Source organism: Mercenaria mercenaria, chromosome 8, assembly GCF_021730395.1.
Source record: "Mercenaria mercenaria strain notata chromosome 8, MADL_Memer_1, whole genome shotgun sequence".
In the NCBI taxonomy this organism is placed as follows: domain Eukaryota; kingdom Metazoa; phylum Mollusca; class Bivalvia; order Venerida; family Veneridae; genus Mercenaria; species Mercenaria mercenaria.
The window spans coordinates 26,415,221-26,436,398 of record NC_069368.1 but is presented as its reverse complement, the minus strand read 5'-3'; the positions used below and the strand labels follow the sequence as shown (position 1 = coordinate 26,436,398).

At 35.4% G+C, this 21,178-nt stretch overlaps 1 protein-coding gene across 1 annotated transcript; it reads left to right on the top strand.

The window, feature by feature from the left end:
- The first annotated feature begins 2,479 nt into the window (after nt 1-2,479).
- Nucleotides 2,480-20,707, top strand: LOC123566723 (cyclin-dependent kinases regulatory subunit 1-like). Its single transcript, XM_045361042.2, has 3 exons — nt 2,480-2,638; nt 16,075-16,202; nt 18,320-20,707. The coding sequence occupies exons 1-3, from the start codon at nt 2,580-2,582 to the stop codon at nt 18,367-18,369; spliced, it is 237 nt and encodes a 78-aa protein (XP_045216977.1). The 5' UTR covers nt 2,480-2,579; the 3' UTR covers nt 18,370-20,707.
- Nucleotides 20,708-21,178: the final 471 nt, after the last annotated feature.

Sequence of the window (21,178 nt, the reverse complement as noted above, 5' to 3'; positions counted from 1 at the left end):
GCTATGCCTTAACACCACAACAAAGAGGCAATATGTGCACAACAGTTAATCTGATCAGTTTTAAATCTATGAAAGTGTGAAAAATATCCAAAATTATCACTCTTCAACGACTAGAGCCAAAATATAAAAAAGTTATTTCCGAGTTATTTTCTGATTCTTAACATCAAGCTTTTCGTGCGAAGGTTCAACTAATTGCAATTTTTGTTTTTCAAAACTTCTAAATGTTTCATAATTATCTACATTTACACACAAACAGTATTACCTCCTAACACAATCTATTTCGAAAATTTGGTTGTACATTTTTTTTTTCATGGAAGTATTCTCACTGTGTATAAACATTCTACATAACTTCTCAAATTGTATAAAACATGGATAAATCAAAATGAATTAGTTTACGACGCTTGAAGCATCTAATAAGAAATTCCTATACTTACACATCCGTCTTTAAAGGTTATGAAAACCCGACTATGCTGGCTTTACAGTAAGATCTAACTAGTCACCGGACCAGAATGCGGAATTACAGTGGCCCGATGTTTCAACATTGTCTCGAAAAATATTTTTATATATCGTGATAAAGCAAAAATTTCGAAGGTGATTTAGTTTCGGTAGTTATCGCAGAGTGTCGAAAATTCCATTCCCGCCGAATTCTCCATGAGATAAGCAGCGTGTAAGTTCATCAATTCCCAGTTTAATAAATCCTTGCAACGAATCTGGGATGTTGCTAAATCTTGTTCACCTTGCGTCTGCGACTTGTCTTACAATTTTAGGCACTTTGGTACACCATACATAGGAAAACTCTTGTCCACACGTTGCACTACTTTTATATATGCTGAAAGTGGCAACATGTATTTTCGTTTTAATAAATGCAGTGGTCAGGTTCGAAAACAGATTTTGAAATAAGTTTAGTTCTACTCAGTAAGAAAATTCTCCTATACATTAATTGAACTAACTTTTGCCATTCATGAATTTTTAATAAAATTATTGAAAAAGGATCTATTAATGCTACCGAAAATTTGGAAAATTACATTTAAATATCTACTTTGTTTATCTCCGAATTTCAGGTTTACCTCTACTTTTTGTTGAGGTCTTGCAAACTGGGCTGTTTTGTGCTATGGAACAGCTGCATTTGATAGTTTTGGTTCACTATTTTTTCACGCAGCAAATGAAGGCCATTCTAAATTAAGATGGCGGAAGTACCTTATGTTTCCTCTACATACATATAGGGAAAAGTGTTAACATTCTCTGGCAGCCATGCTTTTGATTTCAACAAGAACAAGAAATATTTGTGTAAAACTATTTTAGAACTGGGCCTGCCTTTTCTGATTATACATCAGAGGAAAAAGAAACGACGCCCCCTGTCCGCAGGGTTTGATAACGAATCGGAATAGTTTGACAATCTTGGTTTAGGACGCACCACAAAATAACTGTATTCTTTTGTATTTCGATGATGGTAATTATACACGATTTGCACGAAACAAAAAAATGAGATATACAAGTATTTAGATACAAATTTGCAGTGATATATATTAAGCCAAGACAATATGTTTAATGCCTTAACATTTTATTGAATTACCCGGGGTGTATTAAAGATGACTCACGTGCTATAATTTATGAATGAATGCGTAAATTCATACGTTACTGCAACAAAATTCGTTTTTTTTTTAATCTTCTACAAATTGAATAATAAGGCATGCAAGAAAAAGAATCAATCACTGGCAGCGGGTAAGGATTGGAATATCCGGCACTCGGGTAACTGTTTAGGCGGTAACTCGGAGCGGGTAAAGATGGGAATATCCGGCACTCGGGTAACTGTTTAGGCGTTGCCGAGTTACCGCCTAAACAGTTACCCGAGTGCCGGATATTCCAATCTTTACCCGCAACCAGGGAAAGATTCTTATAATATGATGCATGCATAAAAAAGATAGGAGTGAAAACAAGTAGAAAATTAATAGAAATTAGTAGTTGACAGTCGGGTATTGTGACAAGTGTATGACAAAACCTAGTTCTCTAAGCAAAAGTACTAGCGTACCGTCCCAGACTTCCAAAAGAAAGGTGCAAAATGGTAAAAGGGGCACGAGAGGATCATATACAGCAACACACCCGCATCTGCCATCTACCATATTATCACAATATTAAGAGCAATCAGTTTATTTGAATACATTAAATAACTGTTGTAAAAATGTTAAGACAAATTTTAATTGTTTTATTATCGGTCGGTTAAGAATGAAGAGTAAAAATAATACTCTGGACAGTGCAGTTTAAAATTTGGAAAGTTTTACTGTTTGACAAATATACAGATTTGATATGTGAGAACATCATAAAATTCTATTCAGTGCCTACACATAATCTACAAAGTTATAAAGGAGTGTAGTAACTACATGTAGAAGAAGAAGAAATTTGTCGAGACCATAACATTAAACAAATATATTCGTCGACCTATTATTTTGTTGCTTCCGGAATTGTTAACCAATGAAATAAGAGGATTTTGCAAGTAACCAATCAAAACAAATTATTTTTTAAAACACCTGCGAGGAGACATAGAGCTCTCAAAAAGCTATTTTCTTGTAATAGTGTTCACCATGTCTGCCAAAAATATCTATTATTCTGACAAATACACTGACGAAGCTTATGAGTACAGGTATATAACTAGTTTGGGTTTCAGTATCTGGACAAAATCTGAAAATATAGAAATCACTAATAATTTTGCCGCGGGGTGGGGGATGGTTTGTACTCTCGGGTCTAGGAATTCGTTGTTTTACAGATATTCTGTTAATATATTGACAATCAATATATTTAAAGTTTTTTTCAGTCTGAATTTACAGACTGGGTGTATAAACTCCTGTTAAAATTACAATTTAGAAGTGGCTATAGGAGAGACCGTGTTTGTATACAAATCCGTTGTATTTTCTATTTTGAGAACTGATAAGACAAAGGAAGTGGCTATTTCTACGGTCCCATAAGAATAGTGAAATAGCCCACAGGTGGCTATTGAGTATTCCTACAGCTCTAAAGACAGTTTTATATGTCCATCTTGTATTGCATAATTTTGTACAAAATTAATTCAACCAAAGAAGTATAAAATACACAGAATGGCAACTGGCTGTAATCTTGCGTGAGCTTGTGTCAGAGCGTGATTCGGCATTATCTTACTAAAAACAAACATCGGCAAGCATGGAGTTACAATTTGTACCTTTAAAACTACATTTAAAATACATGTTAGCTTCTAAAACAAAATCAGTTTAATGTTAAATGGTCTTAAGACACGAAGTACACGTTTTTTTTTGGCATAGAAAGAAGCATGGTCATACGGTGATAATTATTTTACCGATGAATAATTGCTTTCGCATACAAAATGGCGCGTCGAGAAAGCGCCACTTCCGGTAAACAAGATCTCGTTTTTTTGTCACTGGAGGTTGGCGAGATTTGCTCTATATGCCTTTCAAGTTGCCAATCTATTTATTTTTATAGCTCTTTGATTCAACTGATATATTTTTGAACAAAATGTTTACTTTTCAGTATCACATTTAGAGGGAATGAGTTCGAATTCATTCATTTACAACAGTAGTTACGAAACGTCTGACTGTGAACACAGATCAATCTATCTATGTTCAGGGTTTTCCCGGACGCAGGTTTTCTGCGTCCCTGACGCGCTTTGACTGCTTTGGACTCGCATTTTGTAGTGCCTCTGCGTCCACTGGACCCGCAAAATCGGTCACGAAACTCCTTTGCACTGAAGCTTCCTTTGTGCAGATACCCATGTAAAATGCGCAGTTTTTTACCACCGGGACCATCCCCGAATCGTGGGTGCTCATTATACACAGGTATAGACGATTTTCCAACTTCAAAACAAGTTTTGTTACCGATGTTCGCCATTTTGGTAAAGGGAAACTACTCTCCGCGCTAACTGACACCGCTAAAATCTAAGATTGCCGTTACGTTCCGTAAAAGATCGAATGGTTTATTTTTCTATTAAACAAAATTAATTTCATATAAATTTAAAGTATTTTGATGAAAAAATATTAATAAATCACAAAAATTATGATGCTAATTAAGGATCGAGTATTATCTTTAACTAAGATCAAACTGTGAACAACATAATTGACACGAGTTGACACTTAATTGCCGGTAATTACTGGCTATTTGATCATAACAAAAAGACTGTCACACCTTTTGTTATCAGTCTGGATTGAGAAGCTCATGCCATTTTGAAAGATACCATTCCGAAATACTGAATCAGCTGCTATCTAAATTAAAAAGATACAAGTTCATTCGGTTTTAGGATAAATTTTTTTTTTAGTAATAATGTCCATTTTCAAGATCAATAATTTGTGGACCCCCAAAAATTATTAGGGACCCTTAAATTAGCAGCCATGGGAGTCCATGGACTCCCAAATAAAAAACCCGAGGGAAAACCCTGTATGTTTACTGCCTCAAGCCTCTCAGATGGAGTGTATTCACGCATTCGTAAAAAATACAATTCGGTGCATGTAAAATTTATGCAGTCGTAAAAAACAAAATGCGATGCATGTCTCGGCCAATTTACTTTCAGTTTTAATTTTTGGATTATTATTAATTAGGAATTTCTTTACCGACGATTGGGAAAAATGGTCACTTTTTCAAAGTTTTTGGCATTGGGAACGTTACAGTTTATCAGTACCGCTCATATAAGGGGGGAAAATCCTGAGTGCAGATGTATGAAAAATGTTTATACACATGTTACAACTAACTTTTTATGCCCCCAAAGGGAGGCATATAGTTTTTGAACCGTCTGTCAGTCTGTTCGCAATTTTCGTGTCCCGTCCATATCTTTGTCATCCATGGATGGATTTTCAAATAACTTGGCATGAATGTGTACCACAGTAAGACGATGTGTCCCGCGCAAGACCCAGGTCCATAGCTCAAAGGTCAAGGTCACACTTAGATGTTAAAGGTCATATTTCATGATAGTGCATTGATGGGCGTGTCCGGTCCATATCTTTGTCATTCATGCATGGATTTTAAAATTATTGGGCATGAATGTGTACAACAGTAAGACGATGTGTCGCGCGCAAGACCCAGGTCTGTAGGTCAAAGGTCCTAAACTCTAATATCGGCCATAACTATTCATTCAAAGTGCCATCGGGGGCATGTGTCATCCTATGGAGACAGCTCTTGTTTCTATAATGTTGTAAAGGAAAGCACAGTTAAATGTATACATTCTTGCATAAAACCTTTGTTTTTGCCGATTTCGGGCATGCACGAACAGGAAAAAAAGCGTGTACAAACAAGGAGATTCTCGTGAGCACGCGCTGTTGGTGAACGTTTTGAATATGCTGTTGCGGGTCCAACGTAAGCAGATTATGGATCCCGAATCAATTTTGGCCGAAGTCGAAAGGTCCGAGATTTATGAAATCTTTTCATCTGCATTTTTATTAAAATATCATTTTTCAACCTAACTTTACTTTAACTTGTAATAAGCGCTACCTCTCTTGATACGCGACTGAATTGACGTTCCTTATTATTGTATTATTACGCGTATTTGACTTAAAGTAAGTTTACACGACGCGATTTAATCCCTGAAAATGATAGGCAAACAGCGTTTACAAAAATACAATTTCGTTTTCCAAATTAATTTGAGTCGAGAAAGTTGACATGCTAACTTTAAATCTTACACTAAAACTTTTAAAAAATGTTTGTGTCTACTTTACACATCTATGCAGTCTACTGATGTAGTGATGGTGTGTAATGTAAAGCATAAACATGACGAAGCGTAAAGTTTGAAGGATTTTTTCATAGTTAATGAACATTTGATGAACAGAAGGTATTTATTATATATTTTTCTATTTATTTGTAGATCTCACCAACCATGTTTGAGTTTATAAATCCAATCTAAGTTGATTATATCGATGTTGGAAAAATTCAAATTTTTGTGTTTATCAAACTTTGATCGCGATGGGGTGGGGTGCAAAGCAGAATTTTCTAGTTATAGGCCTAGAGATTTCATTTTTAACGACATGAAGAATATAGGTATCGATACCAGTTTCTATTAAACGATAATATTTACATTTAAAAAGCGTAAGGGACAGACTATTAATTTAAACCAAGCTGAATTGTGTTCTGTCGGCACCTCACTTGCAAATTGTGTAAAGACAGGATGCCGTGTACTGTATGCCCTTTTCTCATAATTCCGAGCCTCTAAAGCTAAAGTTCCTACCGATATATCGGAAAAAGGGGGAGTCATGCTTATTTTACATATATTTAATATTAAAGAAATTACCACAACAAGAATGTCCGTTCGACATGTATAAAATATGCACTGTTTCTGTATGCCCTGGAAATGCATAAATAAAACATGTGTCCATAACAACCTTAAACGGCCGACTTCGATCGGCTAATGTCAGCTGAATAGTCTTGTTTTTCCGATATTTCCAGCACTTTAGTTGTGTTTTATGCAAGAATAGCGATAACACACGTTTGTTTCATGAAACAACATCTGCAGAATCCCTCGGGCTATGTTGGTGCACTCGCTCTACGGGCTCGTGCACCAACCAATCCCTTGGGATTCTGCCGATGTTGTTACACAAAAAAACGTGCGTTAACCCTACATTCATGACTAGCACAATAATTTAGAGCATTAGAAAGCCACTGAACCCTTTTTATCCCCCGCCGATGAAATCGGGAGGGGATATTGAAATGGCGTTGTCTGTCTGTCCGTCCGCAGCCATTTCTCAGTAACTAGCATGTAGAATTTCATGAAACTTGAAATAAACATGAACCAACATACTTCGATGATGCCCGTCAAGTTTTTTTTTTGGATTGGTCAATTTTCCTTAGAGTTCTTTTATTGCCCTTGATTCAGGGATCATCCTACAAGGCGATTAATTATCGCCTCCAGGCGAAATCCGAATCACCGAGTTTTTCTGAGTGTTGTAATCTGTTTACTTAAAGTTGTAAAACTTGATGCATATTCTAGATTAAATTACCGATAAATCCATAGTCAACCCCGTCTACTTGCCTGTCAAACTTCAGCCAATCGTACCATTAATATCCCACAGTGTTAATAATATTGTCAGCTGCCGCCATTTTGAAAATTTTCAATTGGCGTGTAAGAAGCCGATAAACTTAACAAGTGCATGACATTATGCATCAACAGTATATTATTTATTGATTTTACAGGGCTCTCGTTTGGCAAATTTTGGGGCCGAATATCGGCCCCATTCCCCCCATAAAATAGTATGTTTTTTTCCCCCCCATTACAGAAAAATTCCCCCTCAAAAATTTTTTTAAAAAATTGGCGATCCGAAAGGGATCGATCAGTATGCATCGTGTACCGTAAACGGCACTTTATACTTACCGTGGTGCAGTCGAGACAGATTTTAGCGCATACGTAGTTTCTATTTCCGGTTCCTTGAAAAAAATGTCGCACTGTTGAAATCAACAATCGACGAGTAAATATGTCGCATACTTCAAAATCCAACCGAAAGAAAATAACAACCTCAAATGCCGCGAAATGTGCTAAAAATAGATCTGTTATTTCGTAAGCAAATTTGAAATACAAATGACAGTCACACATCCGTACGAGAGTCTTGGTCTCCGAAAATTTCGGAAAGTCAAAAGAGGCCTTTAGATTCCGTTGATGACAATCCTACAGTGACACCCGTACAAGATTCGTCCTCACCGAAAATCATTGAAAGTCAAAAGAGTCCTTTAGAATCTGTTGATTCACCCAGTAGTTATAATTATGTTTTCCACCAGTGGTAAGGGGAGAAGTTATACATTCATGAGTTAGTAAAGTTGAACAGAATGTCTGTATTTGTTAACATTTCTTCTAGCGTTTGGTATTTCTGAAATTTCCCCCACAAAGATTTTTTTTTCAAAATCATGCGAAATTCCCCCCTTGCATGGACCCTGGCCCCAGTCCCCAAAAGCAAACGAGAGCCCTGTTTTATTAAAACTTACTTCAAAAAATATTTCAAATACGGCAAATTTCTATAAATGAATTGCCCGGGCGCTGTAGATAAAAAAATACGATTCCACGGACGTCTGAACTGCCGTCCGCAGAATTTGCTGAATTTGCAAAAAGATCGCCAATATCTACAAGTTTAGTTGCACTATTTTTGAAAAGATTAATAAATATATCAATTAAATGTATAAATCTGAACAATTTGATGCAAGAATTGGGCATTATTAAAGCCCGAGAAACGAAACATGAATGAAAATTTTCACAGCGTTTCGATCGTGCACCTGATAAACTTACGAGTTTCGGACGTGTAAATTTCGGATAAAAATTTTAAGGCGACTTTTTCATTGCTAAGTTAATACTTTATTTATACATTCATGAAAATAATAATGCAAAAATCAATTTCTTTAAATAATTACTGTTTTATAAGTTATAGCAAGACCCACAGGAAGTGGAAATATATAAGTATACGCTGGGAACTGAATACTATGCCGATTCTTCTCCTTAAATTCCTCGATTTCTCCCTAAATTCTGCAGAGAGAGAAGTCACTTCTCCCTAAAATTTTGACCTAGGTTGATACCTGTGATTTACTGAAAAATGCCAAAAAATGTCCGTCCGCAGCCATTTCTCCTTAACTATCAGGTAGAATTTGACATAAACATGCACCAGTATACTGCGATAATGCCCGTCAAATTTTTTATCGGATTGGTCAATTTCCCTTAGAGTTATTGCCCTTGATTTAATGAAAAATCTACATCTGCAGCCATTTCTCAGTAACAAGCTGGTAGAATTTCATGAAGCTTGAAATAAAAATAAGAACCAACATACTTCGATGATGCCAGTCATTTTTTTTCAATTGGTCAATTTTTCGTTAGAGTTATTGCCCTTTAATTGTTTAAAAATCTACAGATTTGTACATAACAAACCAACCCATTGGTAGAATTTCATTAAACTTTGTTCATTCTTTTCCATGAACATTTAGTATATTCATGTGAAGTTTTGTACCCACACCTGGTCACCACCTTGCTTTGGTCACCCCCCCCCCCCCCCCCCCCCCAAAAAAAAAAACAAACTATTTTTTGTTCAATTTACTGGCATGCGGAGTTGTACCATTCCCCAACCTCACTCTCCACTCAGCCCTTATCCATTTTTTTTTCATTTTTAATTTTCCATCAATATTTATATATCAGCAGGTGAAATTTTGTACCCTCACCTAGTCACCCCTGCTGCACGCCCCCCCCCCCCCCCCCCCCCCCCCCCCCCCCCCCCCCCCCCCCCCCCCACCACCACCAAAAAAAACCCATTCATTTTCTGTTAAAATGATTTTGACTTATGAAATTATTTGCTTATTAGTAACATCCTTAATTTTTTGCCAGAAATATTTTTTTACCATTCCTCACCTCAAGCCCTTTCGGCGGGGGATACCAATTCATCAAATTTGCTTGTTTGTTTTAAACTTAGTATTCATGGTATTAGAACATATTTTTTTTGGACTTCAAAAATTATGCGTCATAAAAACCTGAAATGGGGAAATAATTCTACCAAAACTGAGGGCAAACAGGTTATTTTAATTTGTATCATATAAATGGACCAAGTTCGAAAGAAATATGTTTGTTATTTTTCAAGAAATACAAGTTTTTCTATTGAAAGGCCGATCAAGCAATGTTACCAGCCTGATGAAAGTTTGCCAAAATCAGTAATTGCGAGATTGCTGTGACATCACTAAAATCTGTTTATCTGGTGGCACCGTGGCAGGCAAAACAATTTTTTTTATGGGATTGGAATTTTTAAATTTCAACAACTTTTTCACTTGATCATGTTGATTTTCAAAATTAACAGTTTTGAAATACTTGAAATTTTAGTATTCAGTATTTTTTCTTTAACTTAATCACTGTTTAAAATGACATTTAATTTCAATAGCAGCCATGTGATGTTCAAAACTTTTAGAAAAACAGTAGTTAAACGTTCATAATTAATTCATTTTATTTCGAAATAATCATAAAAATTAATTAATGAATGGTGGTTTTAACATTTCTAAAAATAGAATATCAACAGATTTGTATACAAACATGATCTCATTCGTTTTATCGACTGAAAAATCAGTAACCTATTGGAGACGATGAAAAATATTCTTTGGTATGTATTCACATAACATTTTGTCCACAGATACATGTAAGTACATGTATTGATGTCTTAAGTAAATTACAGTTTAAACCAGAGCGGATATGTGACACTAGACAACAGACTGGTTATACGCTCGCTAGAGCAGAACAGATTGCTTTTTATCAGAAAATCATATATGTCTGTGAGGACCATTCAGTCTGATCAATGTTATTTGAACGCTTTGTAAACAATCATATATGTCTGTGAGGACCATTCAGTCTGATCAATGTTATTTGAACGCTTTGTAAACAATAATTAAGCCGATGAAGTAGCCACTTTTAAAGTTCTAATACTAAAAGAGTTTACAGGGAAAAAAGCAACATTGTTGCAGCACAAAGAAACTAAATAGAAGGATATTTTGTTGTTCAACAAAGACAGTATCTGTTTGTGATGATATCGTGTCACCGATACTGGCCAACATTTTATGGGAGAGCACATATTGCAGTGAACACATCGTCGTTTGGGATATTGTGGACAATGGTGGAAGAATTGATCTCAAAGCCCGACTGCATTAAAAGTTTTTTAAAAAAATATGCAACGAAAGCATCCCAGAAAACATTAAACATTAACCCAAATGGTTTTAGCAAATACCCAATTACTTCTAAAAAGGCTGGGTAATAATATTATTTTTACCCAATGCAGATTTCCAATACCCGATTAAAACAAAAAGTGATGGGTAAATACCCATTTGCACCAAAAGCTTATCTGGAGCTCTTTTAAACTATATAAAATCATTACTTATTCATTAAGAAATCAATTAACTGATGGCTAGAAAATCCTCTGGAATGCAGGCTAGGCGTCCAGTTACCAGACGGCTAGACACTTCCTTGTTTATAATGTTAATGGTGTTTTTTAGCTCACCTGTCACAAGGTGAACTTTGTGATCGTGCGTCGTCCGTCCGTAAACTTTTGCTTGTGACCACTCTAGAGGTCACATTTTTCATGGGGTCTTTATGAAAATTGGTCAGAATGTTCACCTTGATGATATCTAGGTCAAGTTTGAAACTGGGTCACGTGCGATCAAAAACTAGGTCAGTAGGTCTAAAAATAGAAAAAACCTTGTGACCTCTCTAGAGGCCACATTTAAAATTCACAAAATCTTCATGAAAATTGGTCAGAATGCTCACCTTGATGAGATCTAGGTCAGATTTGAAACTGGGTCAAGTGCCATCAAAAACTGGGTCAGTAGGTCAAATAATAGAAAAACCTTGATGATATCTAGGTCAAGTTTGAAACTGAGTCACGTGCGATCAAAAACTAGGTCAGTAGGTCTAAAAATAGAAAAACCTTGTGACCTCTCTAGAGGCCACATTTTTCACAAAATCTTCATGAAAATTGGTCAGAATATTCACCTTGATGATATCTATGTCAGATTTGAAGCTGGGTCAACTGTGGTCAAAAACTAGGTCAGTAGGTCTAAAAATAGAAAAACCTTGTGACCTCTCTAGAAGCCATAGTTTCGAATGGATCTTCATGAAAATTGGTCAGAATGTTCATCTTGATGATATCTAGGTCAAGTTCGAAACTGGGTCACATGCCATCAATAACTAGGTCAGTAGGTCAAATAAAAAGACCTTGTGACCTCTCTAGAGGCCATATTTTTAATGGGATCTGTATGAAAGTTGTTCTGAATGTTCATCTTGATGATATCTAGGTCAAGTTTGAAACTGGGTCAACTGCGGTCAAAAACTATGTCAGTAGGTCTAAAAATTGAAAAACCTTGTGACTTCTCTAGAGGCCATACATTTGAATGGATCTTCATGAAAATTGGTCAGAATGTTTACCTTGATGATATCTAAGTCAAATTTGAAACTGGGTCACATGCTATCAATAACTCTAAGTCAGTAGGTCAAATAATAAAAAACCTTGTGACCTCTCTTGAGGCCATATTTTTCATGGGATCTGTATGAAAGTTGGTCTGAATGTTCCTCTTGATGATATCTAGGTCAAGTTTGAAACTGGGTCAACTGTGGTCAAAAACTAGGTCAGTAGGTCTAAAAATAGAAAAACCTTGTGACCTCTCTGGAGGCCATACTTTTGAATGGATCTTCATGAAAATTGGTCAGAATGTTCACCTTGATGATATCTAGGTCAAATTTGAAACTGGGTCACGTGCCATCAATAACTAGGTCAGTAGGTCAAATAATAACAAACCTTGTGACCTCTCTAGAGGCCATATTTTTCAATGGATCTTCATGAAAATTGGTCAGAATTTTTATCTTGATGATATCTACTAGGTCAGGTTCAAAACTGGGTCACATGAGCTCAAAAACTAGGTCAATATGTCAAATAAAAGAAAAAACAACGTCATACTCAGTTCAAAACTGTATGTTCTCCGTGATGATTTGATAAAAGATATTGTGTCTGAAATCATTTGTCCTCCACCTCTGATTCATGTGGGGAAGTTGACAGTTACTTGCAGAGAACAGGTTTGTACTAGTACAGAATTCAGGAACACTGGTTAGGTTAACTGCCCGCCATAAATGACTGAAAGACTGTTGAAAAACGGCGCAAACCCACTATGTTGGTTTTCTCATGACATGGCTCATTAATTGAGTCGGCTAAAGGCTGAAAGCCTTTTGACGAGTCCTTGCTATCCAACGATTCTCTAAATGGACCAAATAACACAGTGAAGGGATGTAGTTCCATTAGATTTCTCAAACTTCAAACAGTTCACTGCATGAATGAAGTTAAGTTGTGTCAATTCCCTTTGCTATGACCAATATACGATGTAATCTGTCATATTTATGACTTGTAATTGTTCAATTCTCGAATGTAACTCATTAGGCATAAATGTGCATTTTAAGAATTGCGCAGGCTTACAAAGCTTGGGTAACATCCAGCAAAAGACAAAAAATAGTTCCACAGGGCTCCAGATAAGATGCGTATTAGCGTAAATTACATATAGAAATAATGCAAATACGCATGTCTAATAATTTCTAAGCGTATAAAAACGTATATAAAACAAGAGCTGTCTGATGACAGCGCGCTCGACTATTCGAAGAATTGATTGAAGAATGGTGTCAAAATATTTCCACGGATATTCAGACAAAAGAAATAAATAGATTAGACAAAAATGTTCCTGTATTACTTTGATTTCGATAAGTCTTGCACTAAATGGCAATATATGAGCCAATTTCAAAGTCCAAAAAGGGCCATAATTCAGTCAAAATAGTTATGTACTCTTGCCTACAGATGGAAATCATAATGATAAACAAGTGTTCAAAGTTTAAAAGCCATATGTCAAGTAGTTTTGACAAAACATGGACTTGTATGGAAACAGAACCAATTTCAAAGTCCAAAATGGGCCATAATTCAGCCAAAATAGATGACAGAGTTATGTTCTCTTTCCTACAGATAGAGACTATTATACTAAACAAGTGATAAAAGTTTCAAAGCCATATGTCAAAGTCTTTACAAAAAATATGAACTGGTACGAAAACTTAACCAAGATTTCTCAGTCAAAAAGGGCCATAATTCAGCCAAAATCCTTGATGGAGTTATGTACTCTTGCCTATAACTGACATGGTGATGGTAAACAGATGTTGAAAGTTTCAAGCTTTATCTCAAAAGACTTTGTCAAAATATGAACTGGTACGAAATATTAACCCAGATTTCTAAGTCAAAAAGGGCCATAATCAGCCAAAATCCTTGATGGAGTTATGTACTCTTGCCTATAACTGGACATGATGATGGTAACCAAGTGTTGAAAGTTTCAAAGCTTTATCTCAAAAGACTTTGTCAAAATATGAACTGGTACGAAAAACTTAACCATGATTTCTAAGTCATAAGGGGCCATAATTCAGTCAAAATCCTTGATGGAGTTATGTGCTCTTGCCTATAACTGGACATGGTGATGGTAAACAAGTGTTGAAAGTTTCAAAGCTTTATCTCAAAAGACTTTGTCAAGATGTGGACTGGTACGAAATATTAACCCAGATTTCTAAGTCAAAAAGGGCCATAATTCAGCTAAAATCCTTGATGGAGTTATGTGCTCTTGCCTATAACTGGACATGGTGATGGTAAACAAGTGTTGAAAGTTTCAAAGCTTTATCTCAAAAGACTTTGTCAAAATATGAACTGGTACGAAAAACTTAACCATGATTTCTAAGTCAAAAGGGGCCATAATTCAGCCAAAATCCTTGATGGAGTTATGTGCTCTTGCCTATAACTGGCCATGATGATGGTAAACAAGTGGTGAAAGTTTCAAAGCTTTATCTCAAAAGACTTTGTCAAAATGTGGACTGGTACGAAAAACTTAACCCAAGGTGTGACGCCGACGCCGACGTGAGTAGGATAGCTCTACTTATTCTTCGAATAGTCGAGCTAATTACAGAAACGCACACAATGCTTTTTAGCTCGACTATTCGAAGAATAGTCTAGCTATTCTACTCACCCTGGCGTCGGCGTCACACCTTGGTTAAGTTTTTGCATGCAAGTACATACAGCTATCATTTAAAGGCATATAGCTTTGAAACTTATTTATTCTTTTTCTAGGTCAATTACCAACCTCACTGGGTCAAGTTTCATAACTCTAACATGTATTTTGAGCAAATTATGCCCCTTTTTGGACTTAGAAAATTCTGGTTAAAGTTTTACATGCAAGTTACTATCTCCAAAACTAATGCAGATATTGAATTGAAACTTCACATGTGTCTTGGGGTTATAAAACTAGTTGATAGCACCAAGTCCCATAACTCTGACCTTCATTTTGGCCAAATTATGCCCCTTTGGACTTAGAAAATCTGGTTAAAGTTTTGCGTGCAAGTACATACAGAATACTAAAGGCATATAGATTGAAACTTATTTTTTCTTTTTCTAGATCAATTACCTACCTCACTGGTCAAGTCCCATAACTCTGACGTGTATTTTGGGCAATTAGCCCCCTTTTGGACTTAGAAATTCTGGTTAAAGTTTTGCGTGCAAGTACATACAGCTATACTAAAAGCATATATATTTGAAACTTATTTTTTCTTTTTCTAGATCAATTACCTACCTCACTGGGTCTAGTCCCATAACTCTGACATGTATTTTGGGCAAATTATGCCCCCTTTTGGACTTAGAAAATCCTGGTTAGAGTTTTACATGCAAGTTACTATCTCCAAAACTAATGCAGATATTGAATTGAAACTTCACATGTGTCTTCGGGGTTATAAAACTAGTTGATAGCATCAAGTCCCATAACTCTGATATGCATTTTGGTCAAATTATGTCCCCTTTCGAACTTAAAACTCTTTTGATATTTAACATTTTGGGTAATAATTTCCTGCTTCTGTGACAATATTTCGAATAGTCGAGCTTGGCTGTCTTACGGACAGCTCTTGTTTAAAAACAAAATCTGAATCGTCTGGATGCATTAGGTAACATAGCCGATCAGCCTTAATTCTCCCACATTGAACGTAAACACGCATCTTATGATTTCTATAAACTTTGCGTGGGTTGAATTTTGCAGTCAGTAAACGGATAAATTATCGGAAGAAGAAGCTCTTACTGGTTTGTTTAGTTACTACTGATATTAAAAATGATTTTAATTCTTATTTTTCGAGAAATAAACAAATCGGCGAAACATTAAATTGTATTTTCTTGTAGTTTTTGAAATCGAAAGTAGATCGTCTATGTTTGGCTGCTTTCACGAAACGAAACAACTTTTTTATGAAAAGATTTAAATAAGAGGTAATTTAACCGTAAACTTCAATGTCAGATACTGCCAATTGCTGTAAATGTCTTCGTATCATCACAATTTGTAAAATTATATTGTTCAAACTGGGAAAAGTGTAATCGTATCCGGATATAATATTTTGGGTAAATATCGAGCTGTGTTATGACATTTTAAGAAAAAAACTAAAAACAAACTGAAACTGGTAGACTATAATGTCAGTACATCAATCATTAGCCGACTCAGGCCATTCAGGCCTTTGATATATGTATTTATTCAGTGCAATGATACAAATTTTATGTAACATTATTTCAGACATGTGATGTTACCTAAAGACATAGCAAAGCTGGTTCCAAAGACACACCTAATGTCAGAGTCAGAATGGAGAAGTATTGGGGTACAGCAAAGTCAAGGCTGGATTCACTATATGAAACATGACCCAGGTATACAAAGTCATACACTTGTTAATATGTAAAAGAAGCTTCCAGAAGTTTTTTATAGTCAATAACTTTCCAAGACTGGTTTACATCATCAAATTACATGTTCAATAAAATTTCGTAGATTTAAGTCACATCTCCAGCTGCAGTGAGCAATGAAGCTTTTTGTCTTGCTTGTCTGTGTCTCGAAATATATTTACTGGAAGAACACGTGGTAGCAAATGTTAAACTGAGCTTCAGGACCAATCTGAGTCTGAATGCAATCTTGCCAGCGATTTTTTTTGTCACTTTGGCAAAAGGTCTGGTACCGAATCGTGGCATAGGCCTGCACTTATTTAAATTGTTTAAAATTGCAAGCGAACAATCACATATAGTTATATCAGAGGTCACATGGTTTATATAGACTTATATATGGAAAACTGAAAATCTTCTTGTATAAAACCACATGACCTACGGCTTTGATATTTGGTATGTAGCGTCATCTAGTGGTCCTCTACCAAGATTGTTCAAATTATCCCCTAGGGTCAAATATGGCCCCGCCCAGGGGGTCACAAGTTTTACATAGACATATAGGAAAAAAAGTTTAGAAATCTTCTTGTCTGAAACCACAACACTTAGACCTTTAATATTTGGTTTGTAGCATTGTCTTATGGTCCTCTACCAAAATTGTTCAAATTATACCACTGGGGTTCCCAAGTTTTATATAGACTTATATAGGAAAAAGTTTTAAAAATCTTCTTGTCAGAAACCATATGACTTAGGCTTTTGATATTTGATATGATGCATTGTCTAGTAGTCCTCTACCAAAATTATTCAAATTATGCCCCTGGGGTTAAAAGAGGCCCCGCCCTGGGGTCACTTAGTTATTATGCGATTACCTGATGACCCCAAGTAATATAATGTCACTTGACTGGGACCTTGACCTACTGACCTACTTTCTTGTTTTTAGCTCGACTTTTCGAAGAAAATGTAGAGCTACTGCACTCGCCCCGGCGTCGGCGTTGCCGTTGGTTAAAGTTTTTGATAAAGTCAAATATCTCTGTTACTATCAAAGCTATTGACTTGAAACTTAAAATAGTTATTTACTATCAAAGTCTACACCAGGAGAAACAATCCCCATAACTCTGGTTTGAATTTTGGCAGAATTATGCCCCTTTTTAACTTAGAATTTTTGGTTAAAGTTTTTGATAAAGTCAAATATCTCTGTTACTATCTCTGTTACTATCAAAGCTATTGACTTGAAACTTAAGATACTTATTTACCATCAAAGTCTACACTAGGAGAAACAATCCCTATAACTCTGATTTGAATTTTGACAGAATTATGCCCCTTTTTAACTTATAATTTTTTGTTAAAATGTTTGATAAAGTCAAATATCTCTGTTGCTATTAAAGCTTTTGACTTGAAACTTAAAATAGTTATTTACTGTCAAAGTCTACACCAGGAGACACAATTCCCGTAACTCTGATTTGAATTTTGACAGAATTATGTCCCTTTTTAACTTGGAACTTTTTTACTGGCAAAGCTCTAATTTAGACTCAAGCACTGAAAAGTCGAGCACGCTGTCTTACGGACAGCTCTTGTTTAAAATACAGCCTTGAAATTTTGATGACATACACAGTTTTGCACACAAATCCAGTAAAACTAAATTTCATTGACTATGAATGTGACCTACTGACTTTCTTAATATTTTATCATCAGTTTGACATTTGAAACATGTAGCTCATATTACTCAGGTGAGCGATCAAGGGTCATCATGACCCTCTTGTTAAAATGTCTAGTGACTATGGCAGTCTTCAAGCAGTATTTTATATGTATTTCCAAACACATTTTGGTGTAATTGTCAGTGATTGTGTATAAACATAATTTAAATGTGTTTAAATCAATTTCCGTTTTACGGTATTTTTGAAATTTTTGTAATTCTTAATGAAAGTTTGTTATATCTGAAGCAAAATATATATAAAAGCGTGGATTGGACGGCTGTAGGGGAGGAGGAGTACTGTTAAGATAGCTCTATTGTATAAATACAAAATGTATATTAATAGGAATATTAATATGTTTATAACAGATGTTGAATACTAAATGTATGTGCATTTATTGGGAAAATACATTTTCTTTTCCAGAACCACACATCTTACTGTTCCGCCGGCCACTACCTCAGAACTTGCAGTGATAACACTTTTATACTTTGACATTCTGATTCCAAGAGCAAGTTGTGATTTACACATTTCCATCCAGTTTACAGAATCTTATCCGCATATGTCATAATATTATTGTGTAAATAATATGTGTGTATGTGTTTTGGAAGATTTGGGTCGGACGACAGAATTCAGGACAATATGGACAATCATCAGTGTCTACTGCCATTTACCAAAATATTTTTCTGTTAATTTGGTCTCTGGTGTTAACGAAGGCTCATGTTTGTCGATCGCATGTATTTATTGCCATGAGATTTATTTAAGTAAGTAATTGCAGTGAACTTTACAGATAACTTATCAGAATTTCTAGAAATAGTCAGTATTAAACATCAAAGTAGAATGAAAGTTTTGACAAAAGACTTGATTTAGCTTTAGATATTTTTAAAAATGTGTACAAGCAACTTTTATTTTCCTGATTTTTGTCTCTATATCCAACATATAGAAATGCTGATAGGTGTTTTATTTAAACAATTACAAGTTAAATATCAGTTTTGATCTCAGTGCTGGTTTAAATCTAATACTAGTGAAGAGTTTCAAAGAATATTTATCGCGATTCTTTTCAGCTGAATTTCCTTTTTAAGTAATGTGTGAACCAGAATGCCTGCTTGGGCCATTTATAAATGGAATGCAATGCCTATTTACATAATTTAAGATATTATGTATTTTGGTATATTTGGTATATTTCCTTCAGTAACCTGTTGAAGTGAGTAGTGCTGTAAGTTCAAGTTGTAATGAAATGGAAAAAGGCAAAACAAGATGTATTACATTGTCACAGTTATTCATCTGTTAGTGAATTTTTACATGATTTAGTGCTATGATGTAGAATTTATTTTCTGTATTATTTTTCATCAATTTATATCTCATGCATTTTGTACAAATTGTAATATTATAGAGTAATAATTCTGTGTTTATGTACCATGTAATTGTATTTCATACAACATTATGTATTCACAACATGCAGATCATAAGGTTATATTTCAGGACTTACCCGTACTTCTGGCATTATTGTTTTGACCCAGTTAAAACTTTTATCAATAGGCTTGTTGCATTCAGGTCTGTAGTTGCTTGTTCACTGGATACATGTGTAACTTTGTTATTTTAAGGGACCAATTTTGATCGGACCAGTATATTTTTAACCTATTTGCCGGGCAACCAGTGCAGACCATGATCAGCATGTTTGTCTGTGCAGGCTGATCATCGGCTCCTCTGGTTGCTATTCAGTTGGTAAATTTTCAGTAATCACCTATTTGAATAGTAAGTGGTACGGCCCAAATTGAATGATTGACCAGTCCATTTTAGAAATATAGCAGGATAAAGAAAGGTTTACTCTGAAATTGATCTTTATGCACTAATTTTGCAAAAAAAAATTCTCTATGCATGTATCATCTGCTTATCTGTCAATTTTCTCATACTTTGTCATGTGACGTCAGTGTGTCTTCTTTACTTCTGTGTTTCATCTTATCTGTATTTACTCTCCTCTGTATTTTATATGTTTTACTTTTGTATTCTCTGAAACTGTAAAATGTTGCATAAAACATGTTCACATATAAATAGAACTTGTGAAAAACTGGAACAGGCTTTCTTTCTAATGGCTGTACCATGTATTTTGAGTCATTTTGAAAAAGAATAACTTCGCATTCATCAAAGTTATATACCATTTTGTTGATCATCATATAGCCAACATGAGGTGAAGACATACTGTCTCAACATTGCATTGCAGGTACATAATTGAAAAATGGCGCTAAACCCCAAAAACAAACAAGCAAGCTACAAGTTTTCATGAAAAATTAAGTGTTTGGAGTTGTTATTAAAGACAGATTTCAATACATGAATTTCATGCATGGAAATAACTGATTTTTATGCTCCTTCAATCAGTCGGTGCCTCACATATTTGTCTGGAGTATAACTTGAAAAGTGTTAATGGCATTTGATTGAAGCTTCACATGAATAATCATAGAGGCCATTGAGACAAGTGCAGTGTAAGAATCAGAACATTTTCTCCATTTTATATATATATTTATATATATATTTTTTTTGCCCCCCAGAGGGAGGCATATTAGTTTTCAACTGTCTGTCCGTTCGTTCGTCACAATGTTAACTTTTTGTATGAAGGCAATTTACTCACAAACCACTGCACCCAGGACCTTCAAACTTCACATGCTGATAATACTTATTGAGTACATGATCCCTATTGACTTTGGAGTCACCAGGTCAAAAGTCAACCCGCCCGCTTAGCTCAGTAGGTAGAGCGTTGGTCTACGGATCGCGGGGTCGCGAGTTCGATCCTCGGGCGTGACTATTTGATAAACGACATTGTGTTTTGAAATCATTAGTCCCACCTCTGATACCTGTGGGGAAGTTGGCAGTTCTTGCGGAGAAAAGGTTTGTACTGGTACAGAATCCAGGAACACTGGTTAGGTTAACTGCCCGCCGTTATATGACTGAAATGCTGTTGAAAAACGGCGTTAAACCCAAATCAAACAAACAAAAGGTCAAAAGTCATGGTGCTGCAGGGGCATTTGTCATTTTTGGATAAGAACATGCATTGGGAAGCATGATTCAGTTTTTACTTTTTCCTTATTGTCCAAATGTGTGTCTTTGACTTTCTATAGATTTGTTTGCTAGTTATTTTACTGTAACAAAAAAAAATTGTAATGTCTAACAAGACCCAAAATGTTGACAGTATGGCTTTTCCTTTGTTGATTTGCTATGGTAGAAAACAGGTTGTGTTCTTGTAGTCCTGTATTATTTGTACTGAATGGAATTAGCCATATGTCAAAATTT

Excerpts from the sequence above, each read along its gene's own strand:
- LOC123566723 (XM_045361042.2), top strand. The coding sequence starts at position 2,580 with ATGTCTGCCAAAAATATCTATTATTCTGACAAATACACTGACGAAGCT. Across the intron at positions 2,639-16,074 it reads GACGAAGCTTATGAGTACAG|ACATGTGATGTTACCTAAAG; the intron begins GTATATAACTAG and ends ACATTATTTCAG. Across the intron at positions 16,203-18,319 it reads CTATATGAAACATGACCCAG|AACCACACATCTTACTGTTC; the intron begins GTATACAAAGTC and ends TTTCTTTTCCAG.